The sequence below is a fragment of the Botryllus schlosseri genome, chromosome 7, assembly GCF_051294905.1.
Source record: "Botryllus schlosseri isolate E-star chromosome 7, Bs_hap1, whole genome shotgun sequence".
Classification (NCBI taxonomy): domain Eukaryota; kingdom Metazoa; phylum Chordata; class Ascidiacea; order Stolidobranchia; family Styelidae; genus Botryllus; species Botryllus schlosseri.
This window is the reverse complement of record NC_137242.1, coordinates 29500888-29522033: the sequence shown is the minus strand read 5'-3', so window position 1 is coordinate 29522033 and position 21146 is coordinate 29500888. Positions and strand designations below refer to the sequence as shown.

The following is a 21146-nucleotide window of genomic DNA, read 5'->3' as shown; positions in this document are numbered from 1 at the left end:
TCACTGTAAATCTGTACCATATTACGATGGGTTGTAGCCAGAATCGGGACTGATACAGCACTTTGCCAACCCTTCCCTCAAACGTTGGTCTTGGACCCCTATAGAATGAGCAGCCTCTACTCAATGTTGGTCTTGCACCCCATAGGGTGATTATTCAAACTTCTGATTCATGACTGAATTTCGTCAATACCATTCGTAAAATATTAATATTGTTCTAGATGGTAAAACATGAAGTGGTGCATATCACCATGAAAGGTCTGGTGTATCACGTGCAAAGTTAATCGTAAAGAATAGTCAATTCAAGACAAATACATATGAAAGGGTTCAATAAGTCACAGCAAGGCGTGGCAAGAGTCAATGAATTCGGCGACAGCCGTAAAAAGTATCGGGTCAACTAAAAGGTTATGCTGTAAGTAGTGAACGAGATATTCAGTCCCTCACAGTACTGTTTTACCAAATGTCTATAGTCAGCCTATTTACAACATGATAAAAGAAAATGATTGGCAGCGTCTGGTACAACATAGGTAAATGAATATATTGCTATTCATTTTTTATCTTCTCACATACCGCGTGGTCAGATTTACCGGTGGAGCAGAGAGGGGTTGTGACTGCGAAATTTAGGACAGGTAATTAATAATCCTATCATATTCGGGCGTACCCGTTAATGATATTAATTTTTTGCATGTTATTGATTCGTGACCCCCGCCTGCTTTATAGTTGAAAGATATTTTAGAGTCCCACAACCGTAGCAGACTGAACTAAAAAAAATCTTTCGTGACACGCAAACAAAAATTGTCAGTTTCTCACGTGCGCATCATTTCCTCTGATGGCCAGACAGATATTCCTCACGCCGATTCAGTGCGGTGCAGAAAGTTTCGGTAAGGGTCGTTAGGTGCGGAAAATCGTCAGCTGCAAAATCGAGCAATGGTCATATTGTGACGTAACACACAAATGACGTCAAAATAAAAATTGTAATTCTTCTCTCATGAGGTCTTCTCATCGTTTCGTTATATTGTGTTCGAATATTTCTTCAAAGATAGATTTTAATAAGCAAAATAATTGCGATCGTGAGTAATCGTGATTACTTCTTCAATGTAATCGTAATTGTAATCGAGTATTTCCATATTTTGCTCTAATCGTAATGGTAATCGTAATCGCGTGATTAAGAAGTAGCCGTAATCGCAATCGATTTCATTCATGAAGTAATCACCCCATGTCTGAATGAGTGATGCTCGAATAATACTCGATTCACAATCGAATCACCCAGGAACTCTATTTTGCCATTCCTTATCCACTTCATGGTTATCGTTCCTCACAATAACAATATTATCCTGAATTGAATTGCTTGTCCCGTAATCGCAATCCCTCAACTGCATGACTCACATGACCCTCGCTTGGGACACGTATAACATGGAAAAATTCGAAAAGGAGGTGACGCAGGCGGCTCTGGTTGAATAGAACTATGATGTGACATATCATCGTACCACAACGAGCCATACTTCTTACAGGGGAACTCCCGGGTTGGTAGGTCCTAGAATCTGTCCTCCAAGTCTGAAATATCGGCATTGTTCAGAACAATCGGGTAACCGCAACACAATGGCCATAACAATCACCCACTGCGACTCTCCGATTGTTCGAACAATGCCGTTATTTCAGACTTGGGGGACGGATTCTAGGTGGATCAGTGCCTGACCAATATTTTAATTTATATTTTCGGAATCGGTGCAACAGTAGCTTTCGATCAAGACCAGATTCTATAATTTCTGCGCTCGGGAAGATAGCTTTTGGATTGCCAGAGATCCTACAGTCGCTTACGCAAAACAATTCTCCACTCCAGCCTTGGCGAAGCGGAACGAAGCTGCAAAATCGGTCGTTGCCGTTCCATGTTTAATTTCTATAGTATTACACTTGAGATAACATCGTACCATATTGCTCATTAACCTGTGCGTCAACCTGTACTGACCCATAAACCTGCCTTTGTGATAGCTAGCCATCGGCTCATTGTAATTCGGATCTGGTACACCCCTGTACACCCCATCCGAGTGGTACACCCTTTGCAAATTCTGGTACACCCTAGGGTGTACGACCACCCCGGTTGAAGAGCACTGCTCTAGAGTATACCAAAGATTATTTGCTGTTATTTTTGTGCTCGAATGTCCTGCAGCAACAAAGTGCCTTAAAAATCCCATTGGAAGTCGGATATTTCCGTTGTAGATGTCCCTGGCACTAACATAATAACAGAATGAGAAGTCAAATTGATGGATGAACTTTACCAGAAGTACAAAAGGACATGTATATGAAGATTAAATTTGTAGCAAAGAATACCTTTAAATTGTAAATTTTTTCTATATTTGGACCAGTGTCGAAATTTGAAGTTGGTTTGTGCGGGACATTTTTTTCGATTTGAACAAAATGATTATAATTTTTCTAATTTATACCAAAATGCTCATCAATTCCTGCTACAGGCGAAAGTTTTTTTTTGGTCATAACCCTAGTGTACACACAACTTCAGTGTTGCCTGCCAACAACTGCTACTGTTGAACGTTCATTCTCCACTCTTGGCAAGCTACTTAGTAAGGACAGACACACAAAATGTAGGAAAGTATCTTTCGTTGCACTACAAGAAATTTTAATTAGTTCTTCCACATTGCGTGATGTAACTACTGCAATTCTTTATAGGTACAGATTTAGTCAAATAAAATTATGTAAAAATGTGTCAGTTTTCAAGTCAATAAAGTTAGCTCAGGCCCCTAACTACTTCGTAATGGCGGACAGTTCCTGTCAGAAACGAAGAGAAGTAGTACAATTCTAAGATTTTGTGGGACAACACCTAATTCTCATACGAGAGGTCAAAATTTTTCGTTGTTTGAGTCAAAAAATCGGCCTAGTCATCACTTTGACTCGGTTCTCAATTCTTTACGAAAGTTCGCTGCTGAAGTTCGCTGCGTCGGAGTCAAATTTTTCGTGGCATTTCAATCTTTTTTAGCGGAAAAGGGGACATATACCCCAAAAAGGAACATTTAGGCGTCCTTCGAGGACACTTTCAATTTATAATTTTCGATAGATAAATTCCAGAGCTGGTAACTGGTAACTGTAATCGCGCAGGAGTGTCCGAAAATATGTAGACAATCCTGTAGGGATGGTGTGAACGTGAGGTTCACGTTCGCGTTCTGTGCGTGAACCTCAGAAATTTCGAGGTTCACGTTCACAAATGAACCTTGGTAGCTTCTGCACTGTGAAGCTTTTCATATATTACAATTTACAGTTCATGATAACATGTTTGGTTGAAATTTATTGCATTTCAACTGCGGGCGACTATATGCATGGCGCGGCAGCATAAAAAATATCCACACTAAACTAGGCTTACCATATTTTGGAAATCTAAAAAGAGGACACTTTTTCAGAAATTTGAGACTTGCAAAACCGGCCCGCTCAGAGCTCAAAATACCGATTTTCTCTCCACATTTCTAGGTGGATGACTAAAAAAAAGGTCATCTTTTCGCTCAGAGCTAAATTCCCCGTTTTTCACTCCGAAATACCCGCCGAAGCGTCACTTCTGTGCTAATTTACGGCATATCACTCGCAAATTGCTCTAAATCTGACCTAAATTTTCAAAAAAGAGGACAAAATCTCAAAAAAGAGGACAAAAGGGCGTCCTCTGAGGACACTTTCAAAAAAGTCAAAAAAGAGGACAAATCCTCTTAAAAGAGGACGTATGGTAACCCTACACTAAGCAAGCATGACCCTTGACAATCTCAAAAATGTCAATAATTATACTTGCTTCGTTACAAACATTCGCTCTCTGCCGACTCTCTGCCGTGAGCTTGACCCGCAATCACACAACATCAAGAGCGAAATACACTACATGTAGGAAGTCAGCGATTAGCGAATGATGCTTATTCAACCAAACAATGAAGTTGATATCGTTGTCTGATGTAAAAAATTTAGCAGGCGTTGCTGTATCAAAAAATCAAATCCTTGCGATTGGGGCGTAAGCTACTGCTGTATAACTTGTTAATGGGGTAATATCGGTAGTAAGTGCAGAAACCCGATTTACACTCTGGTGAATATCAACGTAACAATACTCAGACGCCGAATACATTTTCCAGTATGGCCTAGACCAGTGGTTCTCAACCTTTTTCACCTCGCGGACCGGTAAAATTTCGAAAAGTATTTGGCGGACCGGTGGCTTTTCAAAAATTGAAATCAATCAAAATGTTAATTATGCAACTATTTTTGCAAGTATACGTAGCTAGAGGGTGACATTTTAAGGATTTTGAGCGTAATTAGTTATATTCAAGATGTCATCCATGTGGTTTTACGATAGTTACTCTGCCGAATCGAGGTAAAATTGCCTTGCCCAGATAGACGTATGCTACCACCGAGAGTCGTTTACAGTCTTTTGCGCCGAAAGCCGTGGATTTAACAGACCACACCAACTCGAATGATATTCCTTTATTCGACAATATCAAGAGAACAATTTGCGTTTCGGAGTGAAGCACCTTGGCGTGCTACCATGATCATTTTCAACCACCTGGCGTAGGTTATTCTGGCTACTACGAAAACAAAGCGCGGCACGAAAACACCTGACAACAGCTATACTTGGCCCCTCACAAAATCAGGGCCGAAAAAGCACTTCGTAAGCCCATCCTCCCAAAAACCCTAGGTCTTGGGCCCCCAGGCCCCACAGTTGCATGAATGTTTTTATCAGCACATTCATTCTAATTGGTGTAGGCAAAGAGTATATAGCCTAAACGCACAAGACGCGGAAATTTTATATAATTCTTTACTGAATCGGTCAATAATATTGGTAGTTGCATATATATTATCGCTACTAGTATTTCATCCTCTCAGAATTACAAGATATTCCGCTAAATCTTAGTGAAGTGTCGTCCTGGAAATTTAGGGCAAGTAATTATTAATTAAATTAATTGTAATTAAATATACTCGGGCGCGCCTGTTGCAATAATTACTTCGTCGCATACCTGTTTTTATAAATCATGCTTGTTTCTTGGGGGAATGGAACTCGATAATCAAAACATTTTGTATCACCAAATCGCATAAAGCGCGAAAATAATTAAAACACATTGGATCAAGTTTCAAAAAAACTGTACAATTTATGTTCATTCACCAAATAGTTTTGGGCTACCTATTCACGCTCGGCCCCCTCCAATTGGGCGGTTGGGCTGCTGCAGTTACGGTCCTGCAGCAAATGAATGAAATGAATGAATAGAAAACGAATGATCGTACAAATTGCGCGATTTAGCGAGTCATCATATCGTACTTGTCGCTCGCATGGCGTCAAATGACTCGACTTGGACCTCAGGTCAAATCAAATATGTTTCCAGACCTAATGCGCTACCTCACGAAGTTCTGAATCAGTTTAAAACTTGATGTTTTATTTATTTTATTAATTGACAAGCCTTGAACATTGCTTTTTGGAATGGAAGGTATAAAGTTGGAATATACCTGGCGGACCGGCACCGGTCCGCGGACCGGCGGTTGAGAACAACTGGCCTAGACCGTTAAGGCGTAAGCTTATATTTCCTTGTAAGTCGTCGTCGAAATTGCTGGCAAAGCGATGGATAGTATTGATTTTATGGGATAATTACATCATTTGATTGTCCCAGTTGATGATGCATTTGGCGGCGTTTAAGACGTCAATATGTAGCCTACTTCAGCATTGCGGCATTATATGGTCCATGTCGCTGGGTATATATAGGCTGTCACATCACTGAAATGCAGGGTTAGAATTGGCAATATGACGTCACATGACGTCACGAGGTTCACGTTCGCGTTCACACAGAACCTTTCAAAAAGTTTCGCGTTCACACGAACCTGAACCTTTCAGAGGTTCACACCATCCCTACATCCTGTATATAATGTTAAAGAAATGTGTGTATTCCCCATCGGAAACCAATGAATTCCCCACCAGTGGGGAATTCCCCACTGTTTGGGAACCACTGCTATAGGCGGTTCAGATTTTATGCGGGAGACAACCTCTTCATTATATTGTTGTGGGTCGCTTTATTACCCTCACACGCGAGCAATTGTTCACCATCCACAGTTTTATGATTTGTTATTTATGTTGTATGGTTATCTTGGGGATAAGGTGACTGGTGATTGATGCAATGTTGGTTTTATTGTGTCGCAATGTTGTTGCGTTTCGAATTGATGACACTATAAATAAACGATTGAAATGGATGAATCGTTGTGAGGCCACATATTGATTAAAAAAATTATTCAATCACGACGTCTGGCGGCAGTGACCAACAAGCAAAACCGAGGAGAGTCATCGCTGTGATAGATTCGTGCAAACTACTTGCTACGTAACATGAAGTGATATATCAGCTGATGCGAGTAGAGGTGGTGGAAGTATTCACGTACTCATGTCCGAACTCGAGTAGAAGTAACGCCGCGAATTTATACTCAAACATTATACTATTTTACAAGTAAAAAGGTAAGTATTCTAGGCCTAGTTTTTCCTAAAAATCAGAAAACTGTCAAGTAGGGGAGATGTGGTACCGATGGATCAAAAATTGCAAAATGATCTCTGGCCCTCAAATCTTCAGCCGAGAATAGCAGATCTTTTGCTGTCTCAACACTTCGATACAAGCTCTACCTATCGCGGACATTTACATGAATATCCACCTTTTCAAAAAATATTTATAAACGTTTAAAATTTGTTGCTCGAACGTGTCATCGGTCCCCATCCGGTGGGTCCAAAGGCACACGACCATGGGACCTATGAGACATACGCTCATAAACTCAAATTTGGTAACTTGTTTCGTTGTGTATTATAAGCTAAACTACAGCAACCCAATGAAGAATGTTTCGTCGCGACCTTCAAGAATAAAATAGATTATATCAACTGATATGTTGGCATAAAATCATGTTTTGATTTACGCCTAAACTTACAAAATTAATGCCGCATACATATTACCCGCAAATCGACATTTTGACTTTCAAATAACTCGTAATAGCGATAAAACACCACAGGTACCTATGATTTACAGCCTATATATATTTAGGCGAGTTTCTGTTGTTAAGTGATTAGTTGGCCCATCTATTTTGCTTGATTTGGCTATGGTACCATAGGTCCCCCACCCCATAAATATTGTAATTGACTTAAAAATAGTCCACTCGAGGATGGTATTGATTCAAAAAATATGTGCCATTATATACCCTGATACAAGCCCTATATTTCACATAAAAAATTATGGCGGGTTTGTTTGTCTGGAAGGTGATATAGAAAAATGAAAATGTCGATCCAAATTTACTTTACACCCCCTAAAACGTAAATCATTCGTCACAGACTCCATAACTCCCGGAGGTCGAATTTTTTTGCATGTGAGGAAAGATTCTGTCAGCATCTAACTGTAGACAAATTCACGGAGTGTAATCATGGAATTATCAGGGAGAATTCTTCAAGTATTTTCGGTCCCAGTGATCCATCGGTACCACATCTCCCCCTATAGCCTAAAATCATAACCGCTTATGAAAGTAGTACAATTCGGGAAATTCTACTTGAAGTACTTCGAAACGTAGATTTACAGATCGTGTGCATGTGTATCATGAGTCGGTGTAATATGCCGCAAAAACATCAAAAAAAAATACAGCGTCGATCATGCGTCCAATCCGGCCCAAAATGATACAATCGGAGGTGATCAATGTATTTGGCGATACGACTCATGTAGAATTTTCACATAATTACCAATATAGTGGCAATTTCAATAATATGTGAAGCGCGAAGGTTTGAAAACTACTCAAGTAGCTTTGCTCGAAGCGTCGCGTACTTTTATCAGTTAATCGGAAGTGGTTACGTTTGAAACAGCAGGATTTAACGTCATCATTAACGCAACATCACCAATGACGCTGGACAAATCAGTACAATCTCCAAAAAATAATTAATTGGCGTGATTCAGGGGCTATTTCACTCATGATAAGAGCTTATCACAAAATATCTTAATAATTTTTTTAATTTACGTTATAAAGAGTAAGTAGTGTTTTCAAAATTAATGTTAGGTGGGAGTTAAAGTATAGTACATGACGGAAAAACGCCCCCAAAATAGTAGAAGTAGGCCCACTTGTTAATGACCATCTCTGAAAACAACTGACTTAGTGGATTTTACACATCATGGAAATCCTCAAGGTCGTAACCAAGTCACAAGGTCTCGAATCACAAACCATTCCCGCTTTTATGGTTTCGACTCGACTCGAGTCGAGTCATTTTCATTTCACATTCTCCGAAATGATATGAGTTGACTTGGGCAAATGACGATCTACAAAATGCTACGATGAACCGAAAAATGTTTGCGTTACTTCTTGACATTGCTGTACTAACGTCAGGACTTCTATGCTGTAATTTAGCGGGTGAGTTACACCGATAATAATTTGACAAGCTATATGCTATATGCTATATGCTATATGCTTTATGCTATATGCATCTTCATCTTTAGCCTATTACCACTCAGACATTGGTCGACGGTCGTACTGAACTAACTAACTCAATCGTAAGCAATTTGTTATAATCAGATACTTCATTTATTTTAATAAGACTGACAAAAGCTCTTATTTTAATTCTAACAGAATTTCTACTTTTCTGAAAAATGATACAGGAGAACGTTATTATGCACACGAGTCAAGTTTGTTGTGCAGACATCGGCCATTCTCATACTCATGAGAATAAACTCGATTTGAATTTCATTTGCGAATTCAGTAATTCTATGTTAATCTAATTTGGCGCATCTGAAAATTTTCTATCGTTGCCCAACTGTGGCCATAATATTTTCTGCTGTTTGCGCAACCCATCAAAGACCCGAACAGACCAGCATGAAATGTCTATTTAATGAATGCACATACAGAAAGGAAATATGCGTCACTTGGAAAATACGACCGTACCATGATTTAAACAAAATGATGACTGTAGTACGCGCGAAAAGCGAAACATATTGCTACACAAAAATAAAGTGAAAAATAATATTAAAAAATTTCGTTACCAAAAACCACAGTTTTCGTACCCAGGCCAGAATATATTCCACAAGATAGCAAATATCATCAAGCATATATAAGCCACTACTGCCACCCAGAACACGACTTTGTCGGTGAGTGATTTCTTGAAATTTTTCAACACAATTAGACCCACGCTGAGACCGGCCAGGGCGCCCGCAACGTGCGCCACGAACGACACTTTGGCGCCGGACGCGGAGGAATCGAATCTTCTATAAATGGAGTATCCGAAATCGAAGCACACTGAGATTAGGAATTGTACATTATTACGAACCACTATACATAAATCACTCATATCGATGATAATTATCGGACACAAAGAATATAATGCCAGTTATATACCAAGTTGTAAATGATATTTTTTCCGATAACCTTAGTGAAAATACTCTGTCGATCACAACTATTCAGATATGTCATTTCCATTAACATGCGACGCTTTGTACTACACGTTTCGTATGTGGCGATACGACCAATCGAAGTTTCAGGGATTCCACAGTGGAAAAGATTATCGAAACTATAATTCCCGCTGAACATTAACTGCCACTGGCAAGAATCTCTAAAACATCATCTCCCACTACTTGGCTCGTGGAATCACTTTTTAGTCAACCCACTGGTCGATCAGCGGTGTCTGTATAAATTTCCCATTTTACGTCTCTTTTTGTAACCTGAAAAAGTGTCCTCTTTTTGGAATCTTAAAATAGGCTAACCCTAAGTATATGCAGTACTTCGTTAGTGACCAGCCCTGATTTACAGTATAAGGTAGATTACCGTATCTTGCAGAACACATCCTCTGATAATTGGTGAACAAGATATCGTTCTAGAAAGATCGTTATGGATTGAATTGCAGTCAGTAGTGATTTTAATATAAACTGGTGCGATAATATGGCGCTAAGGAGATTGGATTCGATCACACTATTTCGTAATCTTATGGCATATGTTTAGATTTATCAGCATTAAGGATCAATGGACCTGAACAATTAGGCGATGTGATGCTAGGACAAAATCCATATCACACAGCTAATCCGGACACAAATTAATAAACTAATACTTGCAGCATTGTAGGGATACTTACGTATGAAGAGCACGAACACAGTCCGCACGAGGCTGGAGATTTTGTGCATGACATCGCCGTTCTATAGAAACAAATTTAATATTTCTTTGACATGCTTGGTTCATCGAAGTAGATTTGTGCAAACTAGCAATCTAGTTAGTTAACGGACAACTAACTACAGCATTTTTTAACTAGTTCTAGTTGCGGATTTTGAATGTGAGTATAGTTCCAGTTCTAAGTCTAATTGCGGATTTTAAAAATAATTGACTGCCGAAGAACGAGACAACGCATGTGTCGTCGTTTGGCTTGAATCATGATACATACGTTCTGTTGTGCGATGTTCTTGCGGCCATTTCTATATAGCTCAAAGTCATCACTACCAACAGTGGCGTAGCTAGGGGCGGGTTTTGGGGGACGGGAGACGTCCATTTCAAACTCGAAACAGCGTCCTTTTGAAATGCCGATTTTGTATCCAATATTTAGTAGCTCATTTCCAATTCAGTAATTCGTATTATCAGTTATTAGTTGATTGTGTTTTAGTTAGATGGTTGCGGATTTTTAGTAGTCGTTATAGTTGTAGTTTTAGCTGCAGGTCTAAAAAGTGATTCTTTCAAGTTCTAGTTTTAGTTCTAATCGTGCATTTTTAAAATCAAGTAGTTTGTGCAAGTCTGCATCGAAAGGTTCAAGTGATTAACTCACCAGTATCACGTTGGCGAGATGCGCAGTAAACATGGCGTACACGCCTCCGCTGGCGCCCACTAGCACAGTGCACGGATCAAAAATAGACGAAGCGAGCGAGCCTGTAAGATAAAGGATTTCTCTCAGGGGAAATGTTTATTACACATGATACAAAAGGCAACGGAATCAATTATTATTATTATTTACCTTGCCAAGTCAATTTATTTGTGAAACATAGATTAGATAACTATGTTGGATGTACGCGAACATGCTGGTTTGTGGGTATTGGTATTGGCAATGTGCGTTAAGTGTTCATAGCATTTCACATTGATGGAAATGTTTCTAGATGTGGTAAAATCTAAAATATATTGCGTTGTAATGTGTCATTCTGTAGATTATTTTGATGAAAACATAAATGAGCCTAGAAGAAACTCACAAAAACACCATTAAGATTTCGCGCAAACCGTTTGAAAGTAGCTGCCAAACAGTGGGCGTCTCAGCCGCCATAGAACGGCGAGAAGACTAGAAATCGTGAAACTGCAGCGCTTGATTGCTAATCAGCTTCTAGTTGTTCTAGTTGTTCAAGGAGTCTGCTAACGACAGTGATTCTGTAAGTGCATTGGCGCACTTTAAGTAGTTTTAGCATATGTTGCAAAACACTACTGTAATTGTACTGTATTACCCTGTACTTGTTACAGCATTACTTCTACTTCTACTTGTGTAGCACTACTGACTGCTTCGACTACCCCTGGTCGCTGTTCATAGGTAAACGAAATGTAATTCCACCAATAGGCGTAAACTCATTTATTGTGAATGTTCCGGACACCAACGGAGCACATAATAGTCGCATAAATTATTATGGTATAGATGCAAAGCTACATTCCTATGTTAATTAATCAGGCGATATCAACAACACTTATACTTACCGGCGACTACTCCAGCCATGTAGATCGCTCCAAGTCTGATGGGCCCGTGCACCATTTCCAACGGTACTCCGAGAATGAGTTGAAGAAGTACATTGAATCCGACATGTTCGAGCCTGCCAGAGCAAAAATGTGAACAACCAACATCTAAATGCTGGCGCGCCATTCGCAATATTACACGCAACGTCTGTGCAGCTGTAAACAGGTCATGCGGTAAATCCAGAGTGGATAAACCAGTGCTCTCCAACCGGGGTTTTCGTACACCCTGGGTGTACCAGAATTTGCAAAGGGTGTACCACTTGGATGGGGTGTAAAGGGGTGTACCGGATCTGAATTACAATGAGCCGATGACTAGCTATCACAAAGTCAGGTTTATGCGTCAGTACAGGTTAACGCACAGGTTAATGAGCAATATGGGACGATGTTTATCTCAAGGGTAATACTGTACACCGCTAGATTGTGATGTCATAAGCAAATATTTCTCCTATTCATTTAGCCGTCGGCAATGGACCAATGGTTCCGTTTGGTATTGGAAAGGATGCGGTTAACAAGCATGTGTTCAGCTAGCGATTTGTCTTTTAGTGATTCTTGAGGAAACCGCCGCTATAGCTCAGACTTCTTGAATCGGTACTTCCTTTCCTACCCGACGTTAATAAATACCGCAATGCACATAAATGAAGTGACGTAGCCAGCCAGGGACGAAACAGCTTCCATGTTGAAATCGAAACCCTATTGTTTTAAAATGCCGACTTAATGTCCAATATTTCGCCGTACTATTGCAATTTAGTATTTTGTTATTGGTGATGCAAATTAGCGACAATCGACTGTGTATAGCGGCATACGATCTGAGATTACTGACATCTCTTGCAGCCCGCGTGCTACTATCAACTGTGTGTGGGGCAGGCCTGATACGCAGTAGGCTGGTGTGTCTGCTATCATCTCTGGTCTGAATTACCGCTTCTGTAGCAGGTAGCTTTGCCCACTCTCGCTCCGAATCCTGTACTTGATTTGAGCTATTACTAAAACATAGAGATCAGAATAGGAGTGTCAAGGGTCGAGATATCAAAAGATGGGAAATATCTGAATCATCTGAAGTTGCCGGAATTGCAGAACAGACTTGGAAATTTTGATTCGTGAAAATACTCCGCCGGTGTACTTATTTGTTCGCGAAATGTAGTGATTGACAACCGCTAATGCCTGGGCCAGGGCGTTGGCGAATAGTGAATACGTTGCGTATTACCTGGAGATCTCGAACTCGCGAATTGACAGTACATCGGAGCTCGCTGTAATCTTATCATAGCGTGCGAATGTGGACGCTCTATATCGACATATTAGATAGTACGGTAATCTTGTCCGCTAATTAGTATTTAGAAGCTCCTATAGCTTGCTAATCCTTATGATAATAAGGCCCATTACCGACTTGTGTGTTTTATATGAACAGGGGTGTACGAGTTTCGAGCAAACATCAAAAGGGTGTACCACGTCGAAAAAGGTTGAAGAGCACTGGTATAAACTACTGGATTTTCGGGACACCTAAATAGAACTAAAACTAGAATATCGACCTTCAAAAATCCACAACTAACTAGATTCAATTCCGAAACAAATCAGCACTGATAAGACGAAATACTGAATCGCAATTGAGATAAGAAATATTGGAGATAGAATGGGCATGGGCAGGGTATCGAGTTCAAGATGGGGGCGTGGGGTCGAACCCCAAAACTCACCCCGGGCTATGCCACTGTTAGTTGTGATGACGGAACACCGGTATAACGATTCACGACACGCGACGACACGTGTGTTTTAGATGTACGGTAACTAACTGTTTTTTCAACTTGAACTATAACTACTAAAATCCAATAGTTGTTGATAGTTGATCGCCAACTAACTATAGGTTGTTAGTTTGGGCAAGTCTGAGCAAATAGCATCAATTTACTCACCCGGCATGAACGAGCATATAAGACGCAAATCTCCACGCTTGATTTCTGTATTCCGGATCAAATACAAGTGGACTTTTTAAAAGATCGTAGTGGTAGGTCATCCACTCGCCTAGAGTTACTCCATAGTAGATGTAAACTGCAACCTGCACGATATTAGATCGGACTTTTAGCAAATACATTGTCTTCGGCACGGAGATCATTTTAAACCGGTCAGAATCAAAACGTACCAACTATATTAATCAACTGATTCGGGGACTGAGACATCATAATATAAGCGTATTGACTACAAACGAGACATAATCGCGTATATATTAAATAATCACGCTGTGTTTTCGACGATACAATTTATCATCGCCTTATAATCGAAGGTAGCCAGTAACGAATTACGTCTACTTTTTCCCGGTTCTCAAGCAGGTTTTGCCATAATTTTAGTACTTACTCGAGCGGTTATGATTTTAACGCGAAGCTTATTAGTTTTTGTATTAGGACTTTTGTAAAGTAGTGGGTATTTTTTTACATTGATCTACTAAATCTACCTGAAATTATTATAACAACTGAGTGAAATACGCGCTATGCCAAGGAAAAAATATATATTATCGTCATTTTGCGTTGACGCTTGTTGTTATTTTCAAAAGTAGTACCCACACTCACCACTCAGCGACGTAGTCGAATTTGAATTAATCAAAGTGAAAAATTTGCAAGTTTTGGAATTATAAAAAAAGAGCAGTTTTTCCTAAGAATAACCCGTGTTGGGTTAAGAAAATGCCCTTCATCTGGAACTCTGGGGTAATTAGAATCTATAAAGAGCAGCAAGAAAAAGCCAATTCACTGAAAACTGTCAGTTTAAAAAGTCATTAAATCCCATGAAAGTCAGAAAAACGTTTAATTTTCACCAAAGTTAGAATGTGCAACGAAACACCTTGTTTCCAAATATCAGAAAGATTGCCGAATTGGTTTCAAAGCGATAGGTGTATGACTGATTTTCCAATTCAAGGAGTAGCCTAGATTCTTAATCAAATTGTAATGTCATGTTGCAATCAAGTGTCACTTTATTTCTCGAGTGGTTTCGATACATAAATTACATTACCTCAGCGATGCTGACGAAAATCATAAAAAACGGCGGTGGCAGGCATGAATAATGCTGGTAGTAGACTTTTTTGTCCTCTTCGTTCGTCAATACGAAGTTACCGACTGCTTTAATGCCTTTGTTGAAGGTTCCCAGCTCGGATACGGACACTCCCGTCTTTTTTGCTACGTCTCGCGCATTTTCGGATTGCTGTAGACACGGAGAGCTGATTTTCCCTACCGAAACGTTGGGTCATCCCAGTAGTGGTTAGAATAGTCAGCGCTGATGCTCCGGTAGAATTAGCTACTTCTATTTGTAATCAATTTACAGTACAAGTAGAAATCTCGGATATATGCCAAACCTAGTTCAAGTGGAATTAAAAATGGAAGGTTTCAAAGTAATCAATGAAAAAGTGATAAAACGTAGATTTGGCCGAAAAAGTCGCTAAAGCAATTAGGGTAAGGGGCCACTACGAAATTGCAATTTGTATCTTTGCGACTTCTTAAACGTGACTATAACGGCACTACAATTACGTAAAATGTTTTAAAATATATTCGGATACCGTGATACAGTGGTTATGTCACGCGGTTTGCAATAATTGCGACCGTATAAGTCGTGTTAAATTATCCCAAGTACTATTTTCTTCTTTTACAAAACTCAGATGCGAAAAAGTATGGAGTTTTGCTTACAAGACTGTTCAAGGAGAAGTGGAAATAGTAAAAGTACAATCACTTGAGCTAGTGATGCAAGTACAAAAAAGCAACGTGATTACTCGGAATACTTACAAGTACTTCGTTACTGACCATCTCGGGGTAACAGCGTAGGCTACTTCAAAATGTGTGAACTTCATTATTTGGTCTCGAATGCGTGATGGAGATTGAAGTTCAATGTATGATTCAATTGTATATTGAAGTTCTGTACCTCCAAGAAGCCCTCTAGAGATTGGACTGGTACCCAAGACCACACAAAATACTAAACTCTAGTGTTAGTGATTTTCCTTACCAATCTACTCAATTCCTCCTTCGTGATGTAACCGTCTCTGTTTTTGTCCGCATATAACAATAACTTCGCGATGGTGTTCTCTGAAAGTGTGGTTCTGTATTTTTCGACGATGTCGGCGAACGATGACACTGCGATTCTCCCATCGCTCCCTGCATACTGCGGTAAAATATCAACGCATTAAACGTCACGCAACTTCCGAATAGTCCCATGGGATAGCGAAGGGTTGACATTGAGTAAGGAATGGAAAAAGTACCGGGTATTTTACGGTTACGCTTGACCTGACCTGATACGATTAAATAGATAATAGCTATCGACCGAGAGCAGTCTTGCAGAACCTCTTTCGCAATATTACGAGATTACAAGAAATGTATTTGTCTGTGCGAAAAATGACCGAGACGACTGATTTCGCGTCGTAGGGAGAGGCCGTTTAGACTTTCATTTTTGTGCTTTGGAGTCGACTTTTGTCAACACACGCCAACCTGGTTTGTTGGTTGAGTGCCATTGAAAATTAGTACTTCAGCTTAAGTGTTCTCTTCACCCCGATTATTCGACATTTCATGCCGGTAACGTCATATTTTGTGATACGATTGCTGATATAAAATGTTCATTCCAATTTTCTACGAGTTGCTGGCGATTACCCCTGACGAGTGTCAGCCGAATATATTCGGGTTTATTTCAATATCAATATATTCTTCAATTGTACAAAGTAGGATCAGAAAATTGAATATAATAGTAAAGACCGACGTCCATGTCGCATTGACTGATCAATTCGACTTGGCAATAACGGATTAGAGTAGACTGTACTCAAACGCATGATCGATCCATTAAAATTACTAGCGTTCGGTTACTCGATTAGGTGCTTGCAGGACAAGGTACATTAAATTATTCAAGAGCTAACCGCTGACCTGATCAAATATCCCAGAGATGTCCTGCAACAAAAATATACCGAACGGTTAATAGGCATGGCATTACGCGTACTTCATTGATTTCACCTGATGTTCCGTGACTGTCTCCACATCCACACGCTGCATGCTGTACGCTACAAATACTTCTCGATTATACAAATTATATAAAGCATACAACTCCTGTAGATACAATAACAATAAGCTTCATTTCGTGGTCATATCAGTTCCTCATCAAACATACCGATAAAATGGGGGTGTATTAGGCTACAAAGTCACACAGTCGAGGTACAAGCGAAAAGGTCCGTCTACTTTGCGCATGTCGGCTATGCAGGCTATAATAAAGTTGCACCCATTCACAATCACTAGTCCCGAGAAGAGGTCAAATTAGTCAACAAAGCTACTCAAGCTCAAATACAAGTAGTGACGTGAAATTTTACTCAAGACATTCGATTTCCTACTTGAGTAGCATCAATGCCGGCAACTAACTTGATTATACCTGAAACCCTTTCATTATTCGAACACTCAGAGCGTATTGGTGACCTTTCCAAAACTACGTACTCACGTGAGTAGTATTCGAAGCACGGATATTCTACTTCTACTTGAAGTAGTTTGGAGAAGTCCCAAAAACCGTTACTTCCACGCGTACTTGAGCAGAATTTCAACGTTGTTAGTTCTACTTCTACGTAAGTACCTTTGTCGATGAGTCTGACCACCTCTGCAGATCAATGACTGTACTGTACACTGTACATTGTACTATGTGCATGACACGATATGGCGCAATGGTGAAGCGTTCGGTTTCTTGATCGGTAGGTCGGGGGTTAAATTCAATACCCGGCCACGTCAGACCAAAGACTAAATTAGCAACACTGGGATCCCTGACTTCCCCGCTTATCGCTCAGCATTACTAAGATAGCATGGAGGGGTGGTACAAGACTTAGAAAGCCTTAAAAGGTCATTTATTCAACTTCCTTGTCCTGCGGCTCATGCACAGATCGTGTGCATGGACAGCATGGGTCGGTGTATATGATGCAAAAACATCCAGGATAAAAACACAATAACCCTTTCCATGTGTACATTACCGGCATTGTCGACTCGCACAAAGTAGACCGACCCTCCCGTAAGGATAAAAAACACAAATAAAGGTTTGGTATGGAATATTAGATCACTCCTTATCCAAATACCTAAAACTGGAACGCTAACCTGGAATCGACAATTCACATCCTGCTATGATATGCTACACTATGACTGTGTCTAAACTTTCGCTTTCCACAAATCGAATAAATCAATTTAATTTAATTAATGGAAACTGGATCCAAATTAATGCATGGATATAGATGTTGGATATCGATGGATAAACCAAGAAGGTATATACGAGTCGTTAGGTACTCTGCATTGAGATGCGCCTAAAAACGTTTACGACCTACCATATTGGATTCGGAAAGAACTAGACGACCAAATCAATGTTTTCGCTCCTACAGCTATACTGAAATTGCCGAAATAGGTAAGGTAATGGTTCTGATAAACGTAATATCGTGGGCACAAGTGGAGTCGCAGTAATAATACAAGCATGTACCATATCGACATCGAATATTAGACATATATGCCCAGGTAGCATAGACACAGGACATCGCAGTAACTCTAATCAAACAATGGCAACCACTAAGCTCAATGAAGTTATGTGGAAAGTATACAGACGAATGTTACTGATTCAAAACGTCTCTAAGAAAAGACACGGTCCTTCAGCTTTACAGATAATTAAAAGTTAAAGCATATAAATACAAGATATTTTGAAAATATGAAGACATGGTTAACGCATAAAAAGGATGATCATGTACAATTTCCTGAAAATTGGTGTGACTTCTGCTGTTCTCATCCCAACACCTGTTCAGAAATGGGCGACTTCACTTTGGAAATTGCCTCACAACAGCACGATATGGTCACTGAATTGACAATGAGCATGAAAACGTTGGAGATAGCCATACCTGCGTACGCCGTGCACATGGCGTACCACCTCAACAATCACAATTCACTTACTGTCTGGTTGGCTCAACTAACCCTGACTAAGAACCACTGCTCTGGAGTAAAAACTCCAAAGCATAAACAATCCCAGTACGCTTGTACAGCAGTATATTACCTGGAATAGTTCAGTACTGTGTTCTGAGACACCACGAGTCGTGGCGACAATTTGAAAACCACGGCCGGTTCCAAATCATAAGTAATCCGCATTTCCAGATTATAATGATCTTGAGCAAATTAAGTAGATTAATTGGTCCTAATCGTTACGTTCGAAGCAGCTGATTTATCGAACATCACATCTCACCTCATAAGCTGTTCCTAAATAGTATATACAATATACATACCTAATGGCATGATATTCCAATTCAATATACTCCCACAGCTACAGAATACATCAAAACAGTGCTCAATGTTACACGCCACATTTATATACTTTATACATCTAAGATTCCACTCCCTACGCATACTTCAGTTTCTCTTCACATCAGTCTTGCTAGCTTCTCGTTCGTTACACCGCCTTGGAGGACAAATTAATATTTAACATGAGGAACGTGCCGTGAGTGATCATACTAATCAAATGTACGAAACGCCGCGTCTTCGAAAAACAATACATATTAGCCTATTTACCAGTCTACATTCCGTTGCTACGTATACAACTGTTTTACGCCTTGGCATCTAATCCGTAACCGCCAATCGCTCCTGTATGCTAGATTTACGTCTGATTAGTTCTGCATATATCTCATGTTGAAGGCCCCTGCAGTAGTTGAGCATATCCACATTCAAGTCAAGCTCTTGAGATTACCGGACCACGTTCTGACATACCTATTTCGCTAACCGACTCGTGCCAATTATTAAAACTGAACTGAACCATTTTACGCCTTTGCCTCTAATACATCACGCACAAATCGTACCTGTTACGGGGGATGTACTATACATATTATATAATGTACAATACATCTAATTAATTAATCAACAGTGCAGGCGCATTTAGGATAACTGTACTCGTTCGTGAATTTAGAGAATGCCATCAACTCTACTGACACCTAAGATTGTGCGTGAATCTCGTGTAATTGACACCGTCGTGGTATACCTCGATACGTCCTACCAGCAGTAATAGTACACGTAGTAATCATCTGTCGCCCGATAGATTTCACGCAATAGCTAGTGATTACGTAATATGCGCGGATAAAACGCAAGTCTTTCGTGCTACAACTGTTACAGTGGTTGGGAGTGAAAAGCTTACACTTACCATGAACTGAACAAAGGAGTACTGACATAGTTTCTATATCTACAGTAGAAGATTATTGTTGTTATCTCGGATGCACATAATTTGCCAGATTATGCATTGGATTTACGAGGAGGAAAGTCATGTAACGGTGTCTCAAATCAGAATGTTTGGATCAGTCTATTTGGACTACTCTACTCATCCATAACACACGTGATACACTATAAATAAATGTCGCCATTGAAAAGAGAATAGCACATAACAGTTGTCAGTTGAACAAGAGCAATCTTCCGTATCCGAAACGTCTAGTGATGAACATGGCATATTCTCAATTTGTATGAACAATATTGTACGTGACATTTACGTGTTATGTCAATATACGAAGATCGACATTCCTCCTATTTATAAACCTCCACTTTCAGTTACATCAATGAATACCAAAGTATTGTAAATGCTAGCATCCGGGCCCTGGTCGTAGGCTATCCTATATTTGATATACCCACCTGCTTGTATGGATCAATAATTCTACTGTCTTCTGAGGTGGTCAAAGTAGTCAGCGTTGCCACCTAAGTAGAAGCAGAAGTAACACCTTAAATTTAGACTCAATTACAAGTAAAAGTAGCAATTTCCAAGAGATGTCATCACTACTTTAAGTGGAAGTAAAAATTGAAGGGTTTAAAAATTCATCAAGTAAGTAGTGTCAAAAGGTATTGATTTTCTGCAGTTAATGCTTTAGACATTGCGAGATGCATCTTTGCGACGAGCGCATGCGCATCGTAATTATTGACGTTACAGATAGATGCAATTTTCTAAAATAGAGCCGACAAGTTACAGGCTATTTCACGTAATGTGATATGAAGTTTACACACATGTAAGTGATGCATTTATCCCAAATTATTTCATATTTTTCAAAGTACAACGTGTAATAAGTCAGAAGGTTTGTTAAAAATGCTGTTTGAATATAAGTGGAAGTAGTCCATAAACGTACCGACCTGAGTAAGTAGGCAAAACCTATACTTGAGTACTTCGGTACTGACGCTGGCTACATCACGTGATATACAATTAACCCATGTTACACATGTAGGCTACTGTACAAATTATTACATCGCAATATGAGCCTATGTATCTCTCGTGCACATCTGGCGAGACTCATGCGACCTACTACGCCGTTGACGTGACTTATTCGATCAATACATGTGGAAATGACAGCTATAGTTGTACGTACGTACAATGTACATGTAAAATGTACATTCACTATAATTTCATAAGCTATCAACAACGCGCGTTACCCATTCACCCATAGTATGTAGTAGTAAATGTGATCCACGCTCTCT

General features: G+C 39.8%; 1 protein-coding gene across 1 annotated transcript; it reads right to left on the bottom strand.

The window, feature by feature from the left end:
* Nucleotides 1-8825: 8825 nt before the first annotated feature.
* LOC145443122 (rhomboid-related protein 2-like) lies at nucleotides 8826-16774 on the bottom strand. The gene is made up of 9 exons (XM_080321117.1): nucleotides 16659-16774; nucleotides 16572-16595; nucleotides 15667-15822; nucleotides 14686-14874; nucleotides 13599-13741; nucleotides 11665-11777; nucleotides 10760-10860; nucleotides 10082-10142; nucleotides 8826-9252 (listed from the first exon to the last, which is right to left on the bottom strand). The coding sequence occupies exons 1-9, from the start codon at nucleotides 16695-16697 to the stop codon at nucleotides 8996-8998; spliced, it is 1083 nt and encodes a 360-aa protein (XP_080177243.1). The 5' UTR covers nucleotides 16698-16774; the 3' UTR covers nucleotides 8826-8995.
* Nucleotides 16775-21146: the final 4372 nt, after the last annotated feature.

Excerpts from the sequence above, each read along its gene's own strand:
- LOC145443122 (XM_080321117.1), bottom strand. The coding sequence starts at position 16,697 with ATGCAGCGTGTGGATGTGGAGACAGTCACGGAACATCAG. Across the intron at positions 11,778-13,598 it reads TATATGCTCGTTCATGCCGG|GCTCGAACATGTCGGATTCA; the intron begins GTGAGTAAATTG and ends TTGCTCTGGCAG. Across the intron at positions 10,861-11,664 it reads CATGGCTGGAGTAGTCGCCG|GCTCGCTCGCTTCGTCTATT; the intron begins GTAAGTATAAGT and ends TTTATCTTACAG.